The following is a 21,617-nucleotide window of genomic DNA, read 5'->3' on the forward strand; positions in this document are numbered from 1 at the left end:
TCCAGGCACTGAGCAGATGCTGAGGTAAAAGGTCAATAAAACTACGTAAGGTTGTTGTCCTCACAAAGAGAATCCATCACACAGGAAATGCAGGCAAGAAGGAGTGACCATACACATAAATGTGAGCTTGCAGTGGTGAAAGCAAGGTCTGGAGCCTTTGACAGGGGGTCTGCCTTGGCCAGGGCGCTTCCAGTCTACATCTGCTCCTCCCACCCCCTTGTGTCTGGCACAGGGTCTGGATTTGGTGCTAAGTTCAAAGATAATGACCACCTGATACTCTACCCTCCCCCTCAAGCCTGCTTCACCTCAGCCCCAGTGGCATGAAGACCACTTTGCTGTTAAATACCTATGGTGAAGGTGTGATTTCTTCTGAAGTGGAAGTCATGTCTGAATGTTAAACGCCAGGTAGGAATGTTAGTCCACTGGTCAGAAAGTTTTCATCCATTTTCTAGTTGCACTCAATTATGCTTTTGTTGTGGTCTCATATACTAGTATTTTTTTGGAAAATATGAATATACTAGTTCCACCATTCTCGTTTTAGCATTATGCTGTAATTAACAGAATGAGAATATATATCTATTTTGGAGCCAGGCCATCAAACTCACAGGAAATAGCCTCTACGTGTGCAAACTCAAGTTTCATTATTTCCTTTAAGCCAAGCATTATCCAGGGTTCAAAGTGAAAAAAAACAAAACACAACACAACAACCACAAGAACCAGGGAGTGGTCAAGCAGTCAGAAGTTCCCGTGTGTTTTCCCAGTCCTGGGGGAGACACGGGTCTATGTGGGTACAGACATCACCGTAACCTCACAGAGTCCCCGAGACACAGCCAATAACCAGAAAGCATCAAGAGAAACTTTGGGAGGATTACCAGCGGTGGGAGTAGTTTCTGCCAGGGCTGGAGCAACTGTGAGAGCTGAAAGAGAAAACAAGTGACATTCACGCGAGTGGAGGGGAATTTTGCTAAGACCTCACAAGCTGAGCCGGAAGTGAGCCCTCCCTGGTCCAGGATGGTGGGTGACCCCAGGCAGTGCCCGCCTGGGCAGGCCGGCATGCTCAGGGGGCCAGGCCAGCTGGACAGCAACTCTGAGCCACCCTCCCTGTCTAGCAAGATACTCATGAACACATCTCTCTGAATTGTACAAGAAAGATCGGATTTAGCCAATCAGCAATTAGGACAGCATTTATGTAGCATGATTCTCTTTGGAAATATATTCATGAGAAAATCATGAGTTTGACATACTTAGGAAAACCATTCCGGAAATTTAAAACTGACCCGGGAATCTGGTCCGGGTATATTTATGATCCCAGATCTTTTCTCTTCTGTGGGCCAGGGGAAACAGGCTGTGATGTTGGGCAGAGGGACCTCCTTTATTGACACTAGGGTGCCAACATCCTGTGTTGTCAGGGTCTTGTGGGGCTTCTGGGTGTGTGTGGGCTTTCAGGGCTACAGCCATGACAGTTCTGGGAGAAGTTGTTCCTCTTTCCTGGGATCCCTTGCTGTTTAGGGTTGGCCTTCCTGGCAGGTAAGGTGTGCTGTTTGCAAGGGAAACAAGTTACTTGGATGGAACCCTGGGGTTCCTGTCTGTGAACGTCCTCAGGGGCCTGGCCCACAGTTGTGCACAGACAGGCCATGGTGGTGACCCTGCCCAGGTTGGTTCTCTCTCTGTATACATAACATTGTTTAAAAAGATGGGGCTGGAACCATTGTCAAACGGAGTGCTCCAGGGGGCAGCCAGGGCTAAACCACCTGCTGGCACACCACCTGGGCAGCACCAGGCCCCAGAGGTCATTGTACATGAACCTTCCAGGTATTTCTGTGATGGCCCTCCGCCTGACCTTCACACCAGCTCTTCCCATAGGCCAGCCTCACCACCGGCAGATCCGCAGGGGTGAAGGACTAAGTCAGCTTGCGAAGGCTCCTTCAGTACTCGAGGGAGATAGCACAGCTAGCTGTGAACTTCCACCACTGTGGGGGTAGCAAACACCTGTCCAGGTGGGAGTGTGCTAACATGGGAGCCTTCTGTAGGCAGCATATGCACACGACTGCTTTTTGTACCTGGAAGTTAGTGAGATGCTGTGTTGGTCTCTGTACAGGGCAGATCCATCAAGGAATTAAGGACACTGTCATCTTTGTGGGAGATACTTAAAAAATAACATTCTGCATTTACCATGCTTGGGATGTCACTTTTCATGCCTTATTTTTTCCTCCTAAAAAATCCAACACAGTGAAGCTGAATGCTTGGAGTTCAGGCTTTGCCTTCTGAATCCAGGCCTATCAGAGAACATGTTGAGTTTTTCAGAATGCAATTAATTTTGGTTTACTCAAATTTAGGAAGCTGTAAAACATTGATTTGGGAGTGATGGTGGGCAGGGGAGAGGTTCAAAGAAATCAAACCGAGGAAGTATTGCGTGAAGCCTGCTGCAAGGAAGCTATGGGGCACAGGTAAAGTGCCTCCTCTGAACCCAGAGGAGAGGAAGTTCCTCAGGGGCTCAGCCCTCAAGATTGGAGCTGTCTTGTGGGGTCCCTTACAAGAACATGTAGGTACACAGCGGGGCCCTGCAGGGATGGGAAACAGCCCGGCCTTTACCTTCTCTAAGAATCTGCTTCAAGGCATTGTCACGGAGGGTTAAAACTTGCAAGAGAGACCCAGCGTGGGACCCCTGCCCTAGACAGTCACCAGCAACAAATGCGGTGGATCTGAACTCAAACTTACGTGGAGGTTCAACAGCCTCAGAACCTGTGGGGAGAAACAGACAGGAGGATGGGGGCATCAGAGGCTGCGATGGTGCCATGACTGAAAGAGCATTTTGTTAAATAGCACTCAGCAAGGTGGGTGGAAAGAAAGTTGCTCTTCAGCATTGAGGGTTGACATTTCCAGCGTGGGCTGTTCTCTCTGCTTAAGAACTCTGACAGAATTTGGCTTAGCAACTAGAACAATGTCAACAACAGAATGGCAATAGTTATGTGTGTTTTGTGTTTGATGGACACTTGCCCAAATGTCCAATATGGATTGTCTGGTTTATTCCTTCCAGCAACTCTAGGAGGGAAGGACCAGTATTTTCTTTATTTTTACAAGTGATTATCCTCTGTAGACTCTACCATTGAATAGGACCACCCCCAATACTACAAAATGGGAACACACACACACACACACATACACACACACACACACACACACACACACACACACACATTTATTTTTCAGACTTGGAATAGAAATCTGCTAGCCTGGCCACAGCAAAAGGCTCCAAGTAGAGAGCTCTTTCCAGACTCTTCCAATGACTTCGGGGCCCCCTGACCGGTCCTGGATGGACGTTCACTCACCTGTGCAGATGACACCGGCGTCTTCCTGGTGCCCGCAGTTGTGGGTGAGCCAGCCGCCGTGAGGACACAGAGCCAGGGAAGGCTCACTGCCTGTGCAGTTGACGTCATCGAGGAGGATTCTTCCTGACCCCGGGCGGAAGCTGGCCCCCGGGAGGGCAGACAAGGCTGGCCCACAGCCCAGCTGTCTGCAGACCACGTGAGCGTCCTCTATGGACCAGCCGTCATCGCACACGGTGCCCCAAGTGCCGTCATGGAAGACCTCCACTCGGCCCTCACAGCTGCTTGCCCCATTCACCAGCCGCACGCCCAGACCTTGGGTGGACATTCCAAAGCAAAGTCGCTTTGAGTTCATCGCCAGAGCTCACCAGAAAACCCTCCATTTCCTTTGTTCCTTTCATGGCTTACTTTTGTCTTGGGAACCACGTGGTATGTTGTAGATAGTTATAACTGGTTTAAAAATAAAAACAATTGTTCCTTAATCAAGTGGATTAGTGACCTGTACCACTGCACAGGTGTCCTTTTACTGTGTGTGGTGACGTCTTCATTTCTGACACTCACTGAGTTTCTTCAATTTTTCATGAGCTAACTAGCACACATGTGTGTGCATGTGTATGTCTTTACACATGTTAATCAAGTAACAACAGCAGTTCTTGCCTACATTGTTCCCAGGATCAAGTATGGCTGAATGAATGCATGAATCTATTCTCGGCAATGGTTAAGGTGGGTCCCTGCATGTTCACACCCACATCCAAAGGACTGTGTGTCCCAAGGAAGTAGAAGCCTTGTGTACTCAAGGCAGAGCAAAGATGAGTTTCGAAAGGGGGACTGGATGGAGACTGGGGGTCATTAGGAGTCTTCTTAGATGCCAACTCCCCAACCAGCCTCCTTGGATCTTACAGCCTTTTTTCCCCCTCTCACTTTCCAGTCTCAGATTTCTGGGTGGGGCCAGACAGGGCCAGGCTGAGGCGGGGAGGAAGGTGGAAGTGGACAGTGTGCTGCATGGTCACACTTCCTCCCATAGAAATGCTGGGTCTCTCTGATCTCACAAGGGGAAGGCAGCCAAAGAGACAGCAGGTTACCTGTGGATAGTGGTGCCTCAGTCGGCTTCAGGAAAGGTACTAAAGGTAATAGAAGGCAAAAGAAGAAAATCAGACATCTTAAGATTCATAGGATATCTTAGTTACGTGTCAGACATACTCAACTTGCAGTCAATTGTCAGTGGGATCTCCACCTTCTAAAAGCTCTGCAGATACTTTCTGGCTCTAAATCAGATTTTCTTCTGGTGTCCTTTTCCTTTTTTATCCCCCAACTTGTATGTGTATAGCAAATAGGGACCAACTTGTATAAGCTCAAGACAACTAAAGCCTGGGGATTGATCAAGTTTTCTTTTTCTTTTTTAAAAAATCCCCCCTCCCTCAACTCTTTTCTGCATATTGGACTTCACTCTTTAAAGATTTGTGATGGGAAAACATTTCAATCAAACTTGAAATGCAACAATCTCAGGGCCAGAGCCAGGAGCAGACTCAAAAGTGATGTTCTCAGCTTCTTCCTTCTTAATTCTGCAAACAGAAGAATTCCTGCAGAGACAGATCCATGCAGTGCTCTGGCCTTGGACCAGCTCAGAAAACCATAGCTAATGTCTACATAGCATGCTGTACCATACAGCTAGCACTGCTCTAGCCACACTGTACAGAGGCAGACACCAGCACCCAGCACAGCCTTACAAGGCAAATGTTTCTGCACTCAGCCTCATCCAGAGGAAGATACTGAGCCATGCAGTGACTGGAAGACTTGCTGGAGGCCTAACAGCTGGGAAATGATGAAAATGACATTTGACTTCTAAATCACTACAGTACAGGATAGCTCTGCCCAGGCCAGTTACTGACAGACAAGCCATTCAGATTCAGAAGAGCAAAGGAAATTACCTGAAGTTGCGTAATTCACAGCAGCCGAAGGTGTTGAATGAGGCAAGGAGGCTAGGAAAGACGGAAGGAGTGTGGTAAGTCATCTCGTTTCATTCTTTTTTTTTTTTTTTTTGGGTCCGGTCATGGGGCCTGAACTCTGGGCCTGAGCGCTGTCCCTCAGCTCTTCAGCTCAAGGCTAGTGCTCTACCACTTGAGCCATAGTGCCACTTCCGGCTTTTTTCTTTTTGTTTATGTGGTGCTGAGGAATCGAACCCAGGGCCTCATGCATGCAAGGCAAGCGCTCTACCACTGAGCCACCTTCCCAGACCCTCTCATTTCATTCTTAAGCCTGAGAGGTACACTTGCTTATCAAAGCACATTGTCTTGTTTGGGCGAGAATCTCAGACCGGCTGTACCCCACTGGGCATCTAAGAGTGGCTCTCAGTTACTATGGCAACAGCCACCTCCCACCTTTGTTCTCTGGGGGCCATTTCTGTCTTGCTACTGGACACTAGACTGTAGCCATTGTTGTCCCTTTGTTTAAAGTACTTGTTTTGCCTGTTGGTTTGGTTGTATAGGTTTCTCTGTTTTTCTGTCGTGTGTGTGATTGTGTGATTGTGATTGTGTGATTGTGTGTGTGTGTGTGTGTGTGTAGGCCTTGTTCCCCCAGTAAATGTTGATTTGTAAAGGGCAGAGCCACATGTGTCTCAAGGTTATGGACAAGCAACTCAGCTCAGGGAGGGAGGCGGGGTGGCAGAGTTGGGCCAGGTCCTCCAGCTGGGGATGGAGGAGAACTCAAAACTGCCGCTTGGTGGCCCAGGCTTTTCTGATCCATCTCTGACAGCTAAGGACCCTGGTTCCAAAGGTCTTGGCTCTAGAAGGTTCTACTCGATTCTCAGATGTCATCTGCAGCCTATAGATTCAGTTTCTGTGTTATTCAGAGTATACTTTCATCCTTTGACTTTTCTCTTTTCTTCTCAGAACCAGTTCACCCTATCCTGTCTGGCTGATACACTCGTCTACCTCTTTCCAGCCAGGCCTAGTAGGATACAGGAATAGATGGAGGACATGTGACTACATGCCTGAATTTATCTGCAGAAGCTCAGCTGGGAGAGGCTGCCTAATAAGAGCCCCGGATGTGGATCTGGGCTCCTGGCTTTCTTTTAGGAAGTTCTCTGTTCACCCCTCCACTCTTAGAAGTGTAAAGCGGAGTGAGTTGTCACTGTGAGGACCGGGGTAATTTGCGATAGTGTATCATCTGTCTTAAGACTTGCATATTTATTGCCTTAAAAATTTTAATTTACATTTAGTTCCATTCTAAATAGGAATATTTTCAGATGTACATGGGTATGAATTGATTGAAGTGAGTTCACTGTCACTTTTAAAGCATTTTAAACAGGTTATACGGCCAGCCTGTCTGTTTTCAAGTACTGTCTGTGGCAAGTGGATCTGGCTCTGTACTTAGGACGGGCAAAGCATGAAGAAGGAAGTGTGAAAGCCACTCCGTGGGTGGCAGGTGGGAATGTGAGAACCGGAATGGCTGAAGTGTGAGGGGTGACGGTCTGGGGCCTGTCCCAGGTCCCCACCCCATCTCCTCCCCCTGCACTGGGTCAGAGGGCTCCCCAGGGTGGGAAGAAGTCACAGGCCCACCCTCCCGGCTCAGACCCCAGCCCACCTGTGCAGATGACGCCCGCATCTTCGTGGTGGCCACAGTTGTGGGAGAACCAGCCCCCGTGCAGACACTGCCACAGCCGGCCTTCTGTCCCCGCGCACTCCACGTCGTCCAGGGCGATGGGGCCCACGCCTCGCTCGAAATGTGCCCGCCCGAGGGCCGCCAGGGCTCCGCCACAGCCCAGCTGCCTGCACACCACCCGGGCGTCCCTCAGGTCCCACGCGTCGTCACACACGGTGCCCCAGCTGCCGTTGTAGTGCAGCTCCACGCGGCCCTCACAGGCATGGCTGCCGTCGGCCAGCCTGAGGCCCACAGCTGGAGGACAGACGCCGAGTGAGGCCCACAGGGCACCCACCCGGCTTTGTGGCCTCCACACTCCCAGCCGAAGGGGGCCCTGGGGGCTAAATCTAGCTACAGAAGCATTCCAAGTTGCATCTGAGGGGAGGTTGCTTTTAAATGCACCAGCTCTGTGCTTCACAGAGTTCAAAGACCGCCTCCAAAAGCCTGTGTAAGTTGACAATGACCACGAATGAATGCTTTTTATTTCTGTGGCAGCATAAGGGATTGAACCCAGGGTTTCATGTTTGCTGGGCAGGTGCTCTACTACTTAAGCCATACCTCCAGCCCTTTTTGGTATTAGTTATTGGTAGGGTCTTGCCTGCACCGGCTGGGCTGCAGTTCTTCTGCTTGTGTTTCCCCATGTCACTGGGGATGGTAGGCACATAGCATCATGCCCAGCAATTGAGTGAAATGGAGTCTCACATACTTTTATGCCCAGGCTGGTTTCAAACCATGATCTCCTGATCTCTATTTCTCAAGTAGCTTGGGTTATAAGACTGAGCCACCACTCCTGACTGGAACAATATTCTTTCTCTCTCTCTCTCTTCGTCAGTTGTGGGGCTTGAACTCTGGGCCTGGGCGCTGTCCCTCAGCTCTTCAGCTCAGGGCAAGTGCTCTAGGACTTGAGCCACAGCACCACTTCTGGTTTTCTAGTGGTTAATTGTAGATAAGAGTCTCAAAGACTTTCCTGCCCAGCTGGCTTTGAACCGGGATCCTTAGATCTCAGCCTCCTGAGTAGCTAGGATGACAGGCGTGAGCCACCAGTGCCCAGCCAAGGAACGTTCTTTGACACCATTGTGAACAAAAGTCTTCAACATAGGCCTGGCCAAGTCCCCCTTCTCAGCCTCATGTGTTTAGCTCTAATCTCAGATGTATGTGTGCCAGGGAAGGGTAATGGAAGATGCTCTTCAAGTCACATCTTAGTAGATATGACTCCTAAGGAGCCTAGAAAACCTCTCTCAGTCCCTAGTGTCCACTGAACTAAGTGGTCATTCAAATTCATCATCATTGTGACCAGGCTGGGGGTGGAGATGACTGAAGGACCTACCTGTGTCACTGTCATCCTGTATCAGAGCCTCATAAGATGCATAGAAGCCAATGTTGGTGACGATTTCATCACTGTGGAACACCACGGTCATCTGGTTTGATGAGGAGGTAAATATCGGGGTTGTTTCTGAGCAGAATCGTCCCAGTGAAAAAGATTCACTTTGTGGGCCATCAAAGATTTCAATGAAGTCATAGGGACAGCCATAGAAATTTTCCATTCTGTGAAATGAAGTGGTGTCATTTAAGCTCAGATTATTGGAATTTTTTTTTCTCCAGGAAGCAGTTGCCCAGATGAACCCAAGAAAAAAGTTGGGGACAAGCTGCCAGAAATTGACCTCTCTTCTCACAGGTTGGAGAAAGTGCTACTCTCCTGTTTCTATTTTTAAGTTTCTTAAAATTGTGTACCAATGGTATTTTATGACTATGTATATAAGCACATGGAATAGAATTCTAATGGCATCAATGGTTCATGGCAAAAAGTAAGATTTTCTTCTGTCCCTAATTTTTTTCTCTTCATTGCCACAATAGGAAGCCGCTGCTTCCTAGAAGTAGCTCCAATGAACAGTTTCTTTCATTTCCTTCCAGAGATAGTCTTTGCACAAATGGGAGTGGGCTATAGTATTGTTCAATATCCACAATGCACGTGACAGGTAAGAATGTACCCACAGTTATTTAACTGATCCACAAGAGATGGACAGCTAGATGGTGTCTGTCCTACTATATAAAACATGTATATACTGCCATGATTGTCCTCAGTGCATGCACAAGAGATTGTATCTGTAGACAAGACTCTTGGGACTGGAAATGCTGGATTAAATGATCTGCTTATGTTTGCATCAACATTGCAATGAATTTCCAGGCCTTGCTCACTATTTTTTTGTGTGTGTGTGTGCCTGTCCTGGGGTTTGGAATCAGGGCCTGGATGCTGTCCCTGAGCTACTTTGCACTCCACCAGGGAAACTATAGCTCTACTTCTAGCTTTTTGGTGGTTAATTGGAGATAAGAGTTTCATGGGCTTTCCTACCCAGGCTGGTTTTGAACTGTGACCCTCAGATCTCAGTCTCTTAAGTAGCTAGAATTACGGGCATGAGCAATGGATGCTGGGCCTCTAAATATGGATGGCTTTTGGGGGGGGGTTGAGGGAGAAAGGAGAGGAGGGAGCAAAGAAGGAGCTAAAACTGGTATGCATGGCTGAAGGAAGGTGCCAGTACCAGCAGGAACTACTCACTTGATTACTTCAAATGTAAGTCTGATGTGAGCCCTGCTGTCCACTTGGATGTCCCAGGTACACACCACATTTGTGGGGTATTTTTTGGGATACCAAGGGCTGGAGAAAGAGCCAGAAATATTTGTGAGCAAACCACCACAGTGGAAATTTTCATCTGTAAGAAAGTGAAGAAACTCCATCACAAAAGGTTATTGACTTGATCGGTTTCTGTTTCTGTTCTTTTTTGTTTGTTTGTTTGTTAAATTGGGATACGATGAGAACAGGAGGAAAACAAGCCAGACATGGTGATATGGGCCTGGGATCCCAACACTGGGACCTAGTCTATGTAGTAAAACCCTGTCTCCAAACCAAACCAAACGAATAACAAAAAGAAGTAAGCTGCTGCTGCTGAAGGTTGGGTCCTTCAACCCCCCATCATGGTCCTCTGCAGATGACCATCACGGCATGTGCGTTTGTGGAGAGAAAGCAGCAGAATCACGGGTTTAAGGGGTTCTATGAATCCATGAGCACAGATAGGCACACACAGGCAACGACAGTGGGGAAAAAAAAATCAAGGAATAAACACAATGCAGGGCCAAGTAATCTCCCTCAGCACAGTGGGTTTGTTATAAACCACCCAAGATCAGCAAACTACCCCCCCCAGATGAGTTTATTAAAATAATTTAAACTGATCTAGGGATCTGGGTTCCTACATTAGCAAATTAAAATTCCATGCGGTGTAAACTGCTTTGGCCAATCAGAAGCTTCCAACTTGTCTCTGGGGATTCACGCTGAAATGATGCCAAGGAGGCCACTGCTCCACTATCACCAAATGTTTTCTTTGATTACCTCCAAATCTACACTGTCGGGGCTCCCCTCCCCCCTCAAGTCCCCACGCAGGGTGCCCTGGACTTCGGTGGCCATTCAGTGGAGTCCTAAACTATTTCATTTTGGAGTGACTCAATTCCAAAGTGCTTCCTTATTTTTGCTGGGAGGGTTCTCTATGATTTGGACCATGCACCCATTCCTTTTTGCTCAAGTGACTTTTTGACTAGAGTCTATATGCCCACGCTATCCTGGATCATGACTCTCTTATTTATGCTTCCTCTATACTGGTATGACATGTTCACACCATCATACCTTGTTTATTGGCTGAGATGGGAATCTTGCAAATGTTGTTATATTCCCCATGGCAAGATCTCCAGGTCTTTGCCTCCTGAGTAGCTGAGATTACAGGCATGAGCACTGTGCTCAGCTTTAAAATTTTAATATGCCAAAGTTTATCTTTTAACAATCAGACACAAATCTTAGCTGAAATGAAGACCAAGATTACCTAAAGTGTTCAATTTTAGCTGCAATATTGGCTATACATATGCATACTCATGGAAGGATATCCTTCTAGATTCAGGAATAGCTAAATGGAAAATAAAGCACATGCAAGACAGTACATACAAAGCTGAAGTATACCTGTAAAGGTGCTGTCATCTGAGATGCCTGTAAAAATGCAGAGGAAAAAAAAGTACCATGAGCAAAGACTTTTATCCAGAACACTATCGAAAATACTCAGGAACTTTGAGCCAGGTTCTGGTGGCTCCCGCCTATAATCCTAGTTACTCAGGAGACAGAGCTGAGGATGGTGTTTTGAAGTCAGCTTCCCTGGGAAGACAATTCTGTGAGACTCTTATCTCCAAGGAACCAGCAAGTGGAGATGTGACTCAAGTGGTAGAGCACCCACTTTAAGTGAAAAAGCATGAGGACTGGAGTTCAAGCCCAGGTACCAGCACAAAAATAAAGTAAGAAAAATAGAATAGAATAGAATTGAATACTCAGGAACATTGACCTCAAAAGCTGTGCCCATGGACAGGAGGCTGTATGATAGCTCAAGGGCTTGGACATTTGCATCTCACCATACCATACCACACCATACCACTTTTGTTGAAGTTGACCCTGAGGTGTCTACATGTTTGCTCCTTCTGTTGTACCACAGCGCAGCCCTATAGTCCTCTCTCCACAGCAGACATGACTCAGGGAGACCCCATCTCACATCTCAGGCCTATCTGAACCCTTCTTCCTTCCTACCTCTCTTGCTCTCACCTTGGTAGCCCCTTGCCCCACTGTGTGGTCAACCCCAGTGGGCTGTTTGTACATCAGAGACCTGGCAAACAGAATGAACGGTAAGGCTGAACAGTACCTGTTGGTCCTCTGCTTGGACTGGCATTGATACCTATCAAAGACAGGGGAGGCCATGAGAGACAGATAGGGGAAGATGGTTGCATCAGTCATTACAAAAATCTAGTACTTGTTCTGGATCAATGATATTCTGTTGTGAGCCATGGGGACAGCAGTGCCTTCTGGGTAAGGGCGTACACATTATTCTTGGTGGCTCAAATGCAGCCCCATACTTATTTGCAGTGACTGAGATTTTTTTCTTCCTTCTTTTTTTCTTTTTTGTCAGTTGTGGGGCTTGAACTCTGGGCCTGGGTGCTGTCCCTGAGCTCTTCAGCACAAGGCTAGTGCTCTACCACGTGAGCCACAGTGCTGCTTCTAGTTTTCTGGTGGTTAAGTGGGGATAAGAGTTTCATGGACTTTCCTGCCTGGGCTGGCTTTGAACTGTGATCTTTACATCTTAGTCTCCTGATTATAGGCATGAGCCATCAGTGCGCTTTTTAACAGAGTTGAGCTCAGCAAGGCAGTATTTTTGGAGTACATGTGATCTTGGATCTTCCTTTTCTTTCTTAAAGTCAATATCCTAATGGCTGACATGGTTAGAAGCTACAAAGATTAAATGAGAACACAAATACACTGCTTGTAGCACAGAATTTGGCTTGAGTGCAGCTCTGGCTAGGAACCAGCTACTATTTCTACTCGGGAGAATGACTGCCTCCAATGCCTGGGCATGCCACACAAGAATACAATGTGTGATGGTTCCAACCCTTTAGTTAATAACAAAAGAATACAATAGGTGATGGTTCTGACCTCCTAGTTAATAACCAAAGAATACAATGGGTGATGGTTCTGACCCCCTAGATAAAAACCAAAGAATACAATGTGTGATGGTTCAGACCCTCTAGTTAATCATCAAAGCTTTTCAGGTGGGATCTGGAGCATTTTATACACACAACAACTAAGGAGAAAGAAAACGAATCCTTAAACATACTGACCTAACTTGCTTGCTGCCCAGGGCTGGTTGCTGACCGTGGGCTAGCATGGAGGCCTCTGCTGGGGAGCCGGCCCTCCCCCCGGGGAGCTGTGTGCCCGCAGCGCTCACCTGAGCAGATGACGCTGGCGTCCTCGTGGTGCCCGCAGTTGTGGGAGAACCATCCGTTGTGCGTGCACTGCCACACCTTGGCTTCCTTCCCCGTGCACCGCACATCATCCAGCAGGATGCGGCCCGTTCCTCCGTTAAAGTAGCTCTGAGTCGGGGCTGCCATGGCTTCCCCGCAGCCCAGCTGCTCACACACCACCTCGGCATCTGCCAGGTCCCAGCTGTCATCGCAGACGGTGCCCCAGGTGCCGTTGTAGGAGACTTCCACTCGGCCCTCACACCTGTGGCTACCATTCGCCAGCCGCAGGGCCAGACCTGGGGGACGGGGAAACGGGGACTTCCATGAGTACAGGGCCATCTTCAAACTCTAGAACTTTCTCCAAGTTGAAATGTTTTTTTAGACTTGGGGACCCCTAGGTAGAATAGCCCAGTGTCCTGATTTCCTGAGATAGCCCTGGCTTATGGCCATTGACTACTAATACCTGTTATTTATTTTAGAATCCCTTTCAACTCTCAAAAGTACCTCAATTGGTGACAACTTTGTATCACTCTAGGAAACCAGGGCTCTGAATCACTTCCTGTACCTGCTGCGGAACCTAAGAGGTTTGTATGTGTTCCGGACAGTATGTACTAGGTTCAGCCAGGAGCTTGTGGGCTGACAGTAGTAGCTGGAGATGATTTTTTCACCTGAATGATTTTTCTTTTTTCTTTTTTTGTTGGTCATGGGGCTTGAGCTCTGGGCCTGGGCGCTGTCCCTCAGCTCTTCAGCTCAAGGGGGGTGCTCTACCACTTGAGTCACAGTGCCACTTCTGGTTTGGAGATAAGTCTCACGGACTTTCCTGCCTGGGCTGACTTTGAACCGCGATCCTCAGATCTCAGTCTGCTAAGTAGCTAGGATGCCAGGCATGAGCTACCCGCACCCAGCTTGAATGATTTTTCTTATTGGGTTTTCCTTTCCTTTGGGGGAAGAAGGCCCTTAATCGGGTCCTCTGTCAGCATGCAACAGACAATGCAAGGTGCAATGTCAGTCGTCTCTTTCCTCAGAGAGGACAGAGCAGGGTGAGGACTGGAGCTGGTGACTCTCGGTGTCAGTACGATGTCATCAGAGGCGTGGGACAAGTCAGGTGGGATTTACAATCTTCTCTACTAAAGGAGAGAAGCTTGTAAATAAGCTATACATATTTCCTTCCAGGGAGCGTGTGACAATACCCACCGCTCTGGCTTTCATCTTGCTGGATGGTGTTGTACAGAGCGTAAAACCCTGTGTTGGTGACCATGGCATCGCTTCTGAACACCGCAGTCATGACGTTTGAAGAAGAGAGGAACGTGAGCCCGGTGCCAGCACATACTCGGCCCAGGGATCGCGAGGCGGCTGGCTGTCCATCGAACACCTCCACAAAGTCATAAGGGCACCCCGAGATGTCCTCCAGCCTGAGCAAATGATGGCAGCATCAGTTTTCCCAGAGACCTTGGCGCAGGAACCCCTTCCAACTCCTTCTACCCTCATCTCCACACACGGCTCGACCTAGGAGTCTCTCGGACTCTGCCTCATGTGCCTTCTCCCAGGGCTGCCCATCTGCTAGGCTCTTTCTCACCTTGTGTATTTTAGCAGCTTCTCACCTTGAACCCTGGCTTTCAGCTTCTCCCACCCTCTTCTGCTCTACCTGGAGTCTAACTCTATATCTACTGTGGATGACCCTAACTTGGACAATCAGTCTGTGCTAACCACACTCGCTTCTCCTTTGCTCCAGCAAAACACTGTAGTTTCTAATGCATTAACTTCATAGCAGCTTAACACTATCTAAAATTGTCCCTTGAGTTAATAGTTTATTCAAGTATTATTTGTTTTTTTTTTCCAGCTGATTAAGAACTGAGGTCTTGTCTGTTTCCTCATACAACAAAGCACATTCCCATACTGGAACCCTCATGGTAGGGGATAGGTTCAGCAATAAGTGTGGGAAACCTACCCTGACAAAGTGTTAGGGACATACGTTTGCACCTAAACAGTAAGCCGCCTTTGATGCCCACATGACAGCATCTCACTCCATAAAATATACCCACTCAGTGGACACCATTACAATTTGCAAACAAACTAAATACCAGATTTGGAAGCTTACTATGCAGAGCATATTTATTCCAGTGGGGAGGTGGGGAGAAGCCACCGACCTAAAAATAAACCATTTTTAATTGTTAGGAGAAAGTGAGTGATAAAATTTGTATGCAAGGCACACAGTGAGAATAGTAAGAGTGAAATGAAAATGGAGACCAGCCTTAAAGAATCCTGAAGCGGACAAGCCAAGTGGGTTGTGTAAGTGACCTTAGCCCTGCTTGGCTTGCAAACACAAGCAAATTTGTCTGTGGTGGGGCTGGGAAGGTGGCTCAGTGGTAGAGCGCTTGCCTTGCATGCTTGAGGCCCTGGGTTCAATTCCTCAGAACCACATAAGCAAAAAGAAAAAAGCCAGAAGTGGCGCTGTGGCTCAAGTGGTAGAGCGCTAGCCTTGAGCTGAAGAGCTGAGGGACAGCGTCCAAGCCCAGAGTTCAGGCCCCACGACTGGACCAAAAAAAAAAAATTGTCAGTGGTAAAGGAAACAGAAATTAGGCTGCACCAGAAGCAGTCAACACCAGGGCTTTCTAATAGGAAAGGCAGCCATGCAGGCATTTCTTCGCCGTGTGCACCGTCACGGGCTTTCCCTGGCCGGCTCTTAGGGGTGCTCTCGAACCGTCTCTGGTGGGGTGACATGAATCCTTGTTTGCCAAAAAATTAAAAAAATTTTTACTGTGCCTTATTTTATCTAGTTTAACAAAGGTGACCTTTGAATCTGAGAAATTATTTCCTCAGAAGGAAAGAAACGGTGGGAATGAGATGACATAATTGAAATATGTATCCTTTTTTCAACAAATCCAGTATGGGAGTTTTGTGGTTGTTGAAATGGGAAAACAAAAATCATCTCAAGTGTCAGTCAGAATTCCACCATCCCAGCACCTCCTCCAGAGGGAAGGAGAAGGGAGGGGAGGAGAAGAGAGGGGAGGCTAGGGAAGGGGAGCGGAAGGGAAGGGAAGGGCTGGGAAACTGCCTTGTGCTTTAGAGAACATTCAGCAGCAGCCCTGAACACTATCCACTAGATGGCAGCAACACGCTCCAATTGTGACAATCAACAAGGCCTCCAGACCTAGCCAAAGTCCTGAGAGAGCGCAGAATCACTTATTCCTACTTGAGACCACTCTATAAATCAAATGAATGTTATGTTCTGGGAAAAAAAGCAAATAACAAATTTGCAAAGTAGCGAATTTGGACTTCAACCCATCACATCCATTCCATTCAGCAACTGTCCTCTGCCCAGGCCCCTCCTGGACTTGTATGCTTCCAAACTATCATAGGAATTTAAGCTGGAATATCAACCATTACATTACAGACGTGGGTCAAACAGTTTTGGAATAGCTATTTTCCAGAACTGATAGAATACTATCCTGTTCCCTAAAACATTAGAACTGTGAATTTCACAGATTTGAAGGATATGGTACTAAAATTCTCATGTATTCTCACGAACATATATGCTTTGAATGAATGAATTTGTAAGTATAGTTTGCTCAGAAAAAACAGTTCCCCCTGACACTAGGTTATGTCCTCTTTATCCAAAAAGAATTTAGTCACCATATAAAACCAGCTGAATTTACCCCTCACTCCCCTATGTACCCTTTGTATTCAGAGCCCTTCAGACCCTTGACCACGCTGTGGCCAATGCACACAGATAGAAAACACGGATGAGGTCTGGGACACATGGTAAGGCAAATCCAGGAAGAGTGAATGACCCAGATGTGGCCCAGCAGAGACAGATGAAATCAGGGTTAAACATTACCAGGCAAAGTATTCTTCCCCCATAGAAGGTCACTCATGTGCATGCCCTTGTGTATGAATATATGCATGTATATGAATATATGCATATGAATAGATGAATATATGTATGAATATATACGTGTATATGAATATATGGTTAAACATTACCAGGCAAAGTATTCTTCCCCATAGAAGGTCACTCATGTGCATGTCTTGTATATGAATGTATGCATGTGTATACAGTTGGTTCTCTATCTGCGGGTTTTAAATCTGAGGATTCAACCAACCGTGGATTCATAATATTTGAAAAATTAGTATCTGTATAGAATATAAGCAGACTTTTTCCTTGCCATTACTCCTAAATAATATATAAACTATTTATAAAGCATTTACTGTGTATTAGGAATTATAAGTAATCTGAGATGACTGAAAATATACAAAGAGACATGCTGTGATGCTTTCTATAGGAGACTCACATATCTGTGGGCTTGGCACTGGGAGGGGACCTCACACCAAGCTGTGGTGCATACGAAGGGCCGGAGTGTATACATGCTTATAGACACACTTAAATAGGAGAACACCTTTGATTAGAGAAAGGTGTAGGAAGTATAAGCTACACAATGGGAGGAATGAAAGAAACCCTGTAATTTGTAGAAGAAAATTCCAGGTAGGAATATGCTAGAACTTCTTGAAGGGAAGAGGAGCAAGATTTTGATTGTGTAGCACTCAAGTAGGTAAGAGGAAGGGCAGATGTGCACTGAATTGGAAGCAGCTTATGTCTCTGAGGGTGCAGGGACGAGGGCGGTGTCTGTGGGCAGCGTTCACTCCAGCTACGGCTCCATGGCCGCCTCTGGCATCTGGATGTTTGTGGACTATTCTCTCATTGAATAGGAGGCTGAGCTATGCCTGGAATATTATTATAGCTCCCATGACCAGACCAATTCTCATTGAAAACGGGTAAGGATTTGTCCATTGGAAAGGGCATGTGTTTGGGAGGTTCAGATCCAGCCTGGCTTTTAGACTCGAGAAAGTCAAAGCTGCTTACTGCACAGTGGGGATCACCAGCTCTATGTGGAACGCCTCGGCCACGTGTATCACCCAGACACACTCCACGTCCGTGGGGTAGTTGGTAGGGTACCAGGGACTGGAGAAGGAACCCGAGAGACTGGAAATGACTCCGCCACACACGTTGCTTCCTTCTGTGGGAGCAGATGAGACACCCGTGGTTGGCTTCAATGTGCCGTGCATTTTCTCAGTTGCAGAACCCAGAATTTTAAATGCCATAGTGGACTTACAAAACAAACAGAGACTGCTACCCTGGATCTCGCTGTGCCTTAGTGACTGTACTTGTGAGCACAGATCATATTTCTCTTTAACGTGGCAGAAATGGAAATTCAGTGTTATACCTACCTGGGGGTTTCGGAGTCACCGCTGCCGCCCAGTCCCCAGCATCTACAGGCATGGAAAAGAAGTGCATTCAGAATGTAAAAGACGTACGTCCTAACAACTTCACTGAAGACAAAAAATGACGAATTACTAGCATGAGAAGCTCTTAAGCAATCAGACTTTGTAGTTTACAAGTAAGCACAATTGACATAGCTTTCTCCGGAGAAGGCATCAGCCATTTGAGTGGCTCTGGTGTGTTTGTGTGTGGATCAGTCAGGTTTTCAGTGTCCTGTGGCTACTTGGTTCAATGGGCATTCGTCTGTTAGCGACTGGCCCTGGTTCCCTGGCCCTGCTGTGTGGATGACCTCCACCCATCAGTAAGATGCTTCACAGAAGGAGGAGAGGAGAGGAGGGGATACCTGAGCAGACAACGCCAGCATCCTCATGGTGGTCACAGTTATGGTCTGACCAGCTAGCGCTGGGGCACTGACCGAGGTGGTTCTCACTTCCGGAACACTGGATGTTGTCTAGGAGGATGTCTCCAGAGCCTGGGCCAAAGGAGGCCTTTCCCAGAGCAGCAATGGCGGGTCCACAGCCCAGCTGTCTGCACACAACTGCGGCTTCATTCATGTCCCACAGGTCATCACACACGGTGCCCCAGGCCCCCTGATGGAGGACCTCCACACGGCCTGAGCACCGACTGGAGCCCCCCACCAGGCGCAGTGCTGGCTCATTTTCTAAACAGAGAAGGGATTTATGTAAGGAGTAACATCTCCTGTGCTGGGCCTAAGACAAACACAAGGGCAAAACTTTTAAAAACATCTTGATTCCATTGTAGGCTCAAGGATGCTGGAGGGGAGATAGAGTGGGTTTGAATCCCAGTATTATTGCTCCCTAGTTGTGTAATATATGATCAGTTCTTTTGTCCCCCGAGCCTCAGTTTCCTTCATCTATAAGACGGGGACTCCAGCATCTGTCAGTGATCATGAGAATAAACTCAGCTCAGCATCCGCATGTCATGGTTACTGCCAATCTTGTGATGAGCTTCTCCATGCCAAAATGCTGGTTATTAGGGAACTAGAATCCCCCACTTCTTTTGGATGAGCCTTAAATATGTGTAGATTTAAGCCCTGCAGGGCCTCAGCCAAGGACGTGACTATGATTTCATAGAGCCCAATGAAAATAGCTGTGTCTGAGTGAAAGGGCTGTGGTCAGTTAGAATTACCTCCAGTCTTCTGGAGATAGCTCAGGGACAGGACCCCCTTTCTAGGCTTCCAGGCTCTGCTACTGCAGCCGTCTTTCTGCGGCTCCAATGTGTCCAGCTCTTTCCTCTCGAAGACCTTTACATTTTCTTTCTGCCTGAAATGTCTCTAGACTTCCTCACATGTCTCTTCCCCAGAAAGCCCCTCCTTTCCCACCGGGTCTACTGTAGCCCCTTCCCCAGGAAGCTCCACATGTCACTTTTTTTTTGGTCGGTCATGGGGCTTGAACTCTGGGCCTGGGCGCTGTCCCTCAGCTCTTCAGCTCAAGGCTAGCACCTACCACTTGAGCTACAGCGCCACTCTGGCTTTTTCTGTTTATGTGGTGCTGAGGAATCGAACCCAGGGCCTCATGCATGCAAGACAAGCGCTCTACCACTGAGCCACCTTCCCAGCCCCCACATGTCACCTTTTATCCTCAGCCTTTATATTTACTATTGTTTTTATCCTTCATCCTAAATAACCTCATTTCTTGTTTCTCATGCCTTGATCTTTCCCCTCATATCCACATCCACATGACAGTACAAGGCAGGGGATTGTATTGCTTGCTCTGTGTTCCTATACTCAATGGAGCCTGGCTTGAGTGTCTGGATGTTTAAATTTGGAGTTTGTATAGCTTACCCAAGGTAGGATCTCAGACACACCACTGAATGTCACATAAAGGGAAATCCCTTACACAGAAACAAATGAACTGAAACTTCATCCAAGATCTTAGGGACCCCTGAAGACCAGAAGTCCCATACCTGGCCAGTAGTGTGCTTACCAGGTGAAAATTGAACCTGGGTTTGCAATGACTGGCTATAGCACCCCAGATAATAGGCAACAACAATCCTCTCATTTGGATGGGTCTTGGATGGGTCTAAAAGCCAGTGCATTAAAAGTGTGAAATGGGTCAGCTGGAGGAGGGCAGTAGTCTCCTGAATATGGGGCCTCCACATTTCAGCACTCTGGACAGCTCCCACGATGCTAGCTATAGCAGACAACCCTCCAGACCCTGCGGACAGTAGCTGCCTATCACCACCTTACTGTAACTTGCCACATGGCTCTCCTGGTGAGAAACCCTAGCACCTTTGAAGCTCAGCTGATAGAGTTATGTGTGGGGATCTTTTAAAACTGAATCTCAGGCCTCTGCCCATGGGGGATGCCCTCTCAACTTAACAACTGCCTTCTTTTATTTACCCAAAGCTTTATTTGAAGCTTCCTACCTGGCTCCCCTTCTCCCAGTGGAATCGCATGAAACAGAGCATAAAAGCCAGTGTTGGTTATCATGTAATCACTTCGGAATACCACTGTCATGATATTTGAGGAGGAGAAAAACATAACAGCTGCTGGGGTACAGAATTTCCCCATGGAGAGGGAGGCGATCCTGGGGCCATCAAAGATCTCAACCGAGTCATAGGGACATCCAAGAATGTCTTCCAGACTGGGAGGAAAGAAAGCGGGGTAAGGGGGGGGGAGGTCAGTGGCAGATTACAAATGTCCTCGTTATCAATGCCCCCCAAAAGCGTGGTGATCACTGAACTGATCATTGAATATCTGGAGTACAGTTTAAATTGCACATGAATACACAAATATTAATTAACCTTTTCAGGTACTTTGTCTTTGCTTGAGAAAAATGTGTGAAGATGGTGGTAACAACTTTAAGCCAGAAGCTTTAAAATCATTAATGTTTTTTAGCCAATCACAATGAATCCAGGTTTTAGTTAACAAAGATAGTATGGTTTAGGACCTCTGTTTGCTTGCTTGCTTGCCTAGGGTTAACCCTATGGTCATGGGGTTAGTCATAATAAAAAAAAATAATTTGCTGGGTTGGCTAAGGCTAGTTTACTGTGGAATTCCATGGTCTTGGACTGCTGTAACATGATGTGTGTCATGTACAACAAAAAGGGATTTTTTTGTAAATTTACTCATAGAATCATATTTGTATGTGTGAAAAATATCATAATGAAGTCCATTCTTAAACAAGTCATAGATAAGAAGAGATGATCAACTTCACTATTAAAGACAAACATTCTCATATTGGTATAGAACCGATTTGGATTGACCCGTGTGGATTTCCTTGAGCATCTAAGTTTCCTTCTCAGTCTCTTTTCCTCACCCCTAAGGGGATGACAAACACATCTATCTTTGGGCTATCATGACAGTGGAATAAGACAAAGCATAAAAGCATGTACTATGGAGTCTGGACATAAAGAATGCAAAAAACGTAAAAATAAAAACATGACAGTGTCTTTGGAATCACTATTTTCTTCTTTTCAGAGATGAAGCTATGACTCTTCTGCCTCTTTTCACTTAGTGGAATATTTAGAAAATGCACAACCCACGGCTGGAATATTTGTCTAATGTGTATATAAGAAAGTCTCTTAGTGCTCAT

At 47.0% G+C, this 21,617-nt stretch overlaps 1 protein-coding gene across 1 annotated transcript in view; it reads right to left on the bottom strand.

Moving 5' to 3' along the window:
- The window catches only part of Dmbt1 (deleted in malignant brain tumors 1), a 199,780-nt gene that overhangs the window by 14,479 nt on the left and 163,684 nt on the right, over positions 1–21,617 (bottom strand). Inside the window, 7 exon segments of the mRNA XM_013021896.1 lie at positions 2,719–2,742; positions 3,330–3,641; positions 6,909–7,220; positions 8,302–8,510; positions 11,690–11,722; positions 12,694–13,078; positions 18,389–18,759. Coding sequence (XP_012877350.1) covers positions 2,719–2,742; positions 3,330–3,641; positions 6,909–7,220; positions 8,302–8,510; positions 11,690–11,722; positions 12,694–13,078; positions 18,389–18,759 — 1,646 coding nt within the window.

This window comes from Dipodomys ordii, unplaced genomic scaffold, assembly GCF_000151885.1.
Source record: "Dipodomys ordii isolate 6190 unplaced genomic scaffold, Dord_2.0 Scaffold58, whole genome shotgun sequence".
NCBI lineage: Eukaryota > Metazoa > Chordata > Mammalia > Rodentia > Heteromyidae > Dipodomys > Dipodomys ordii.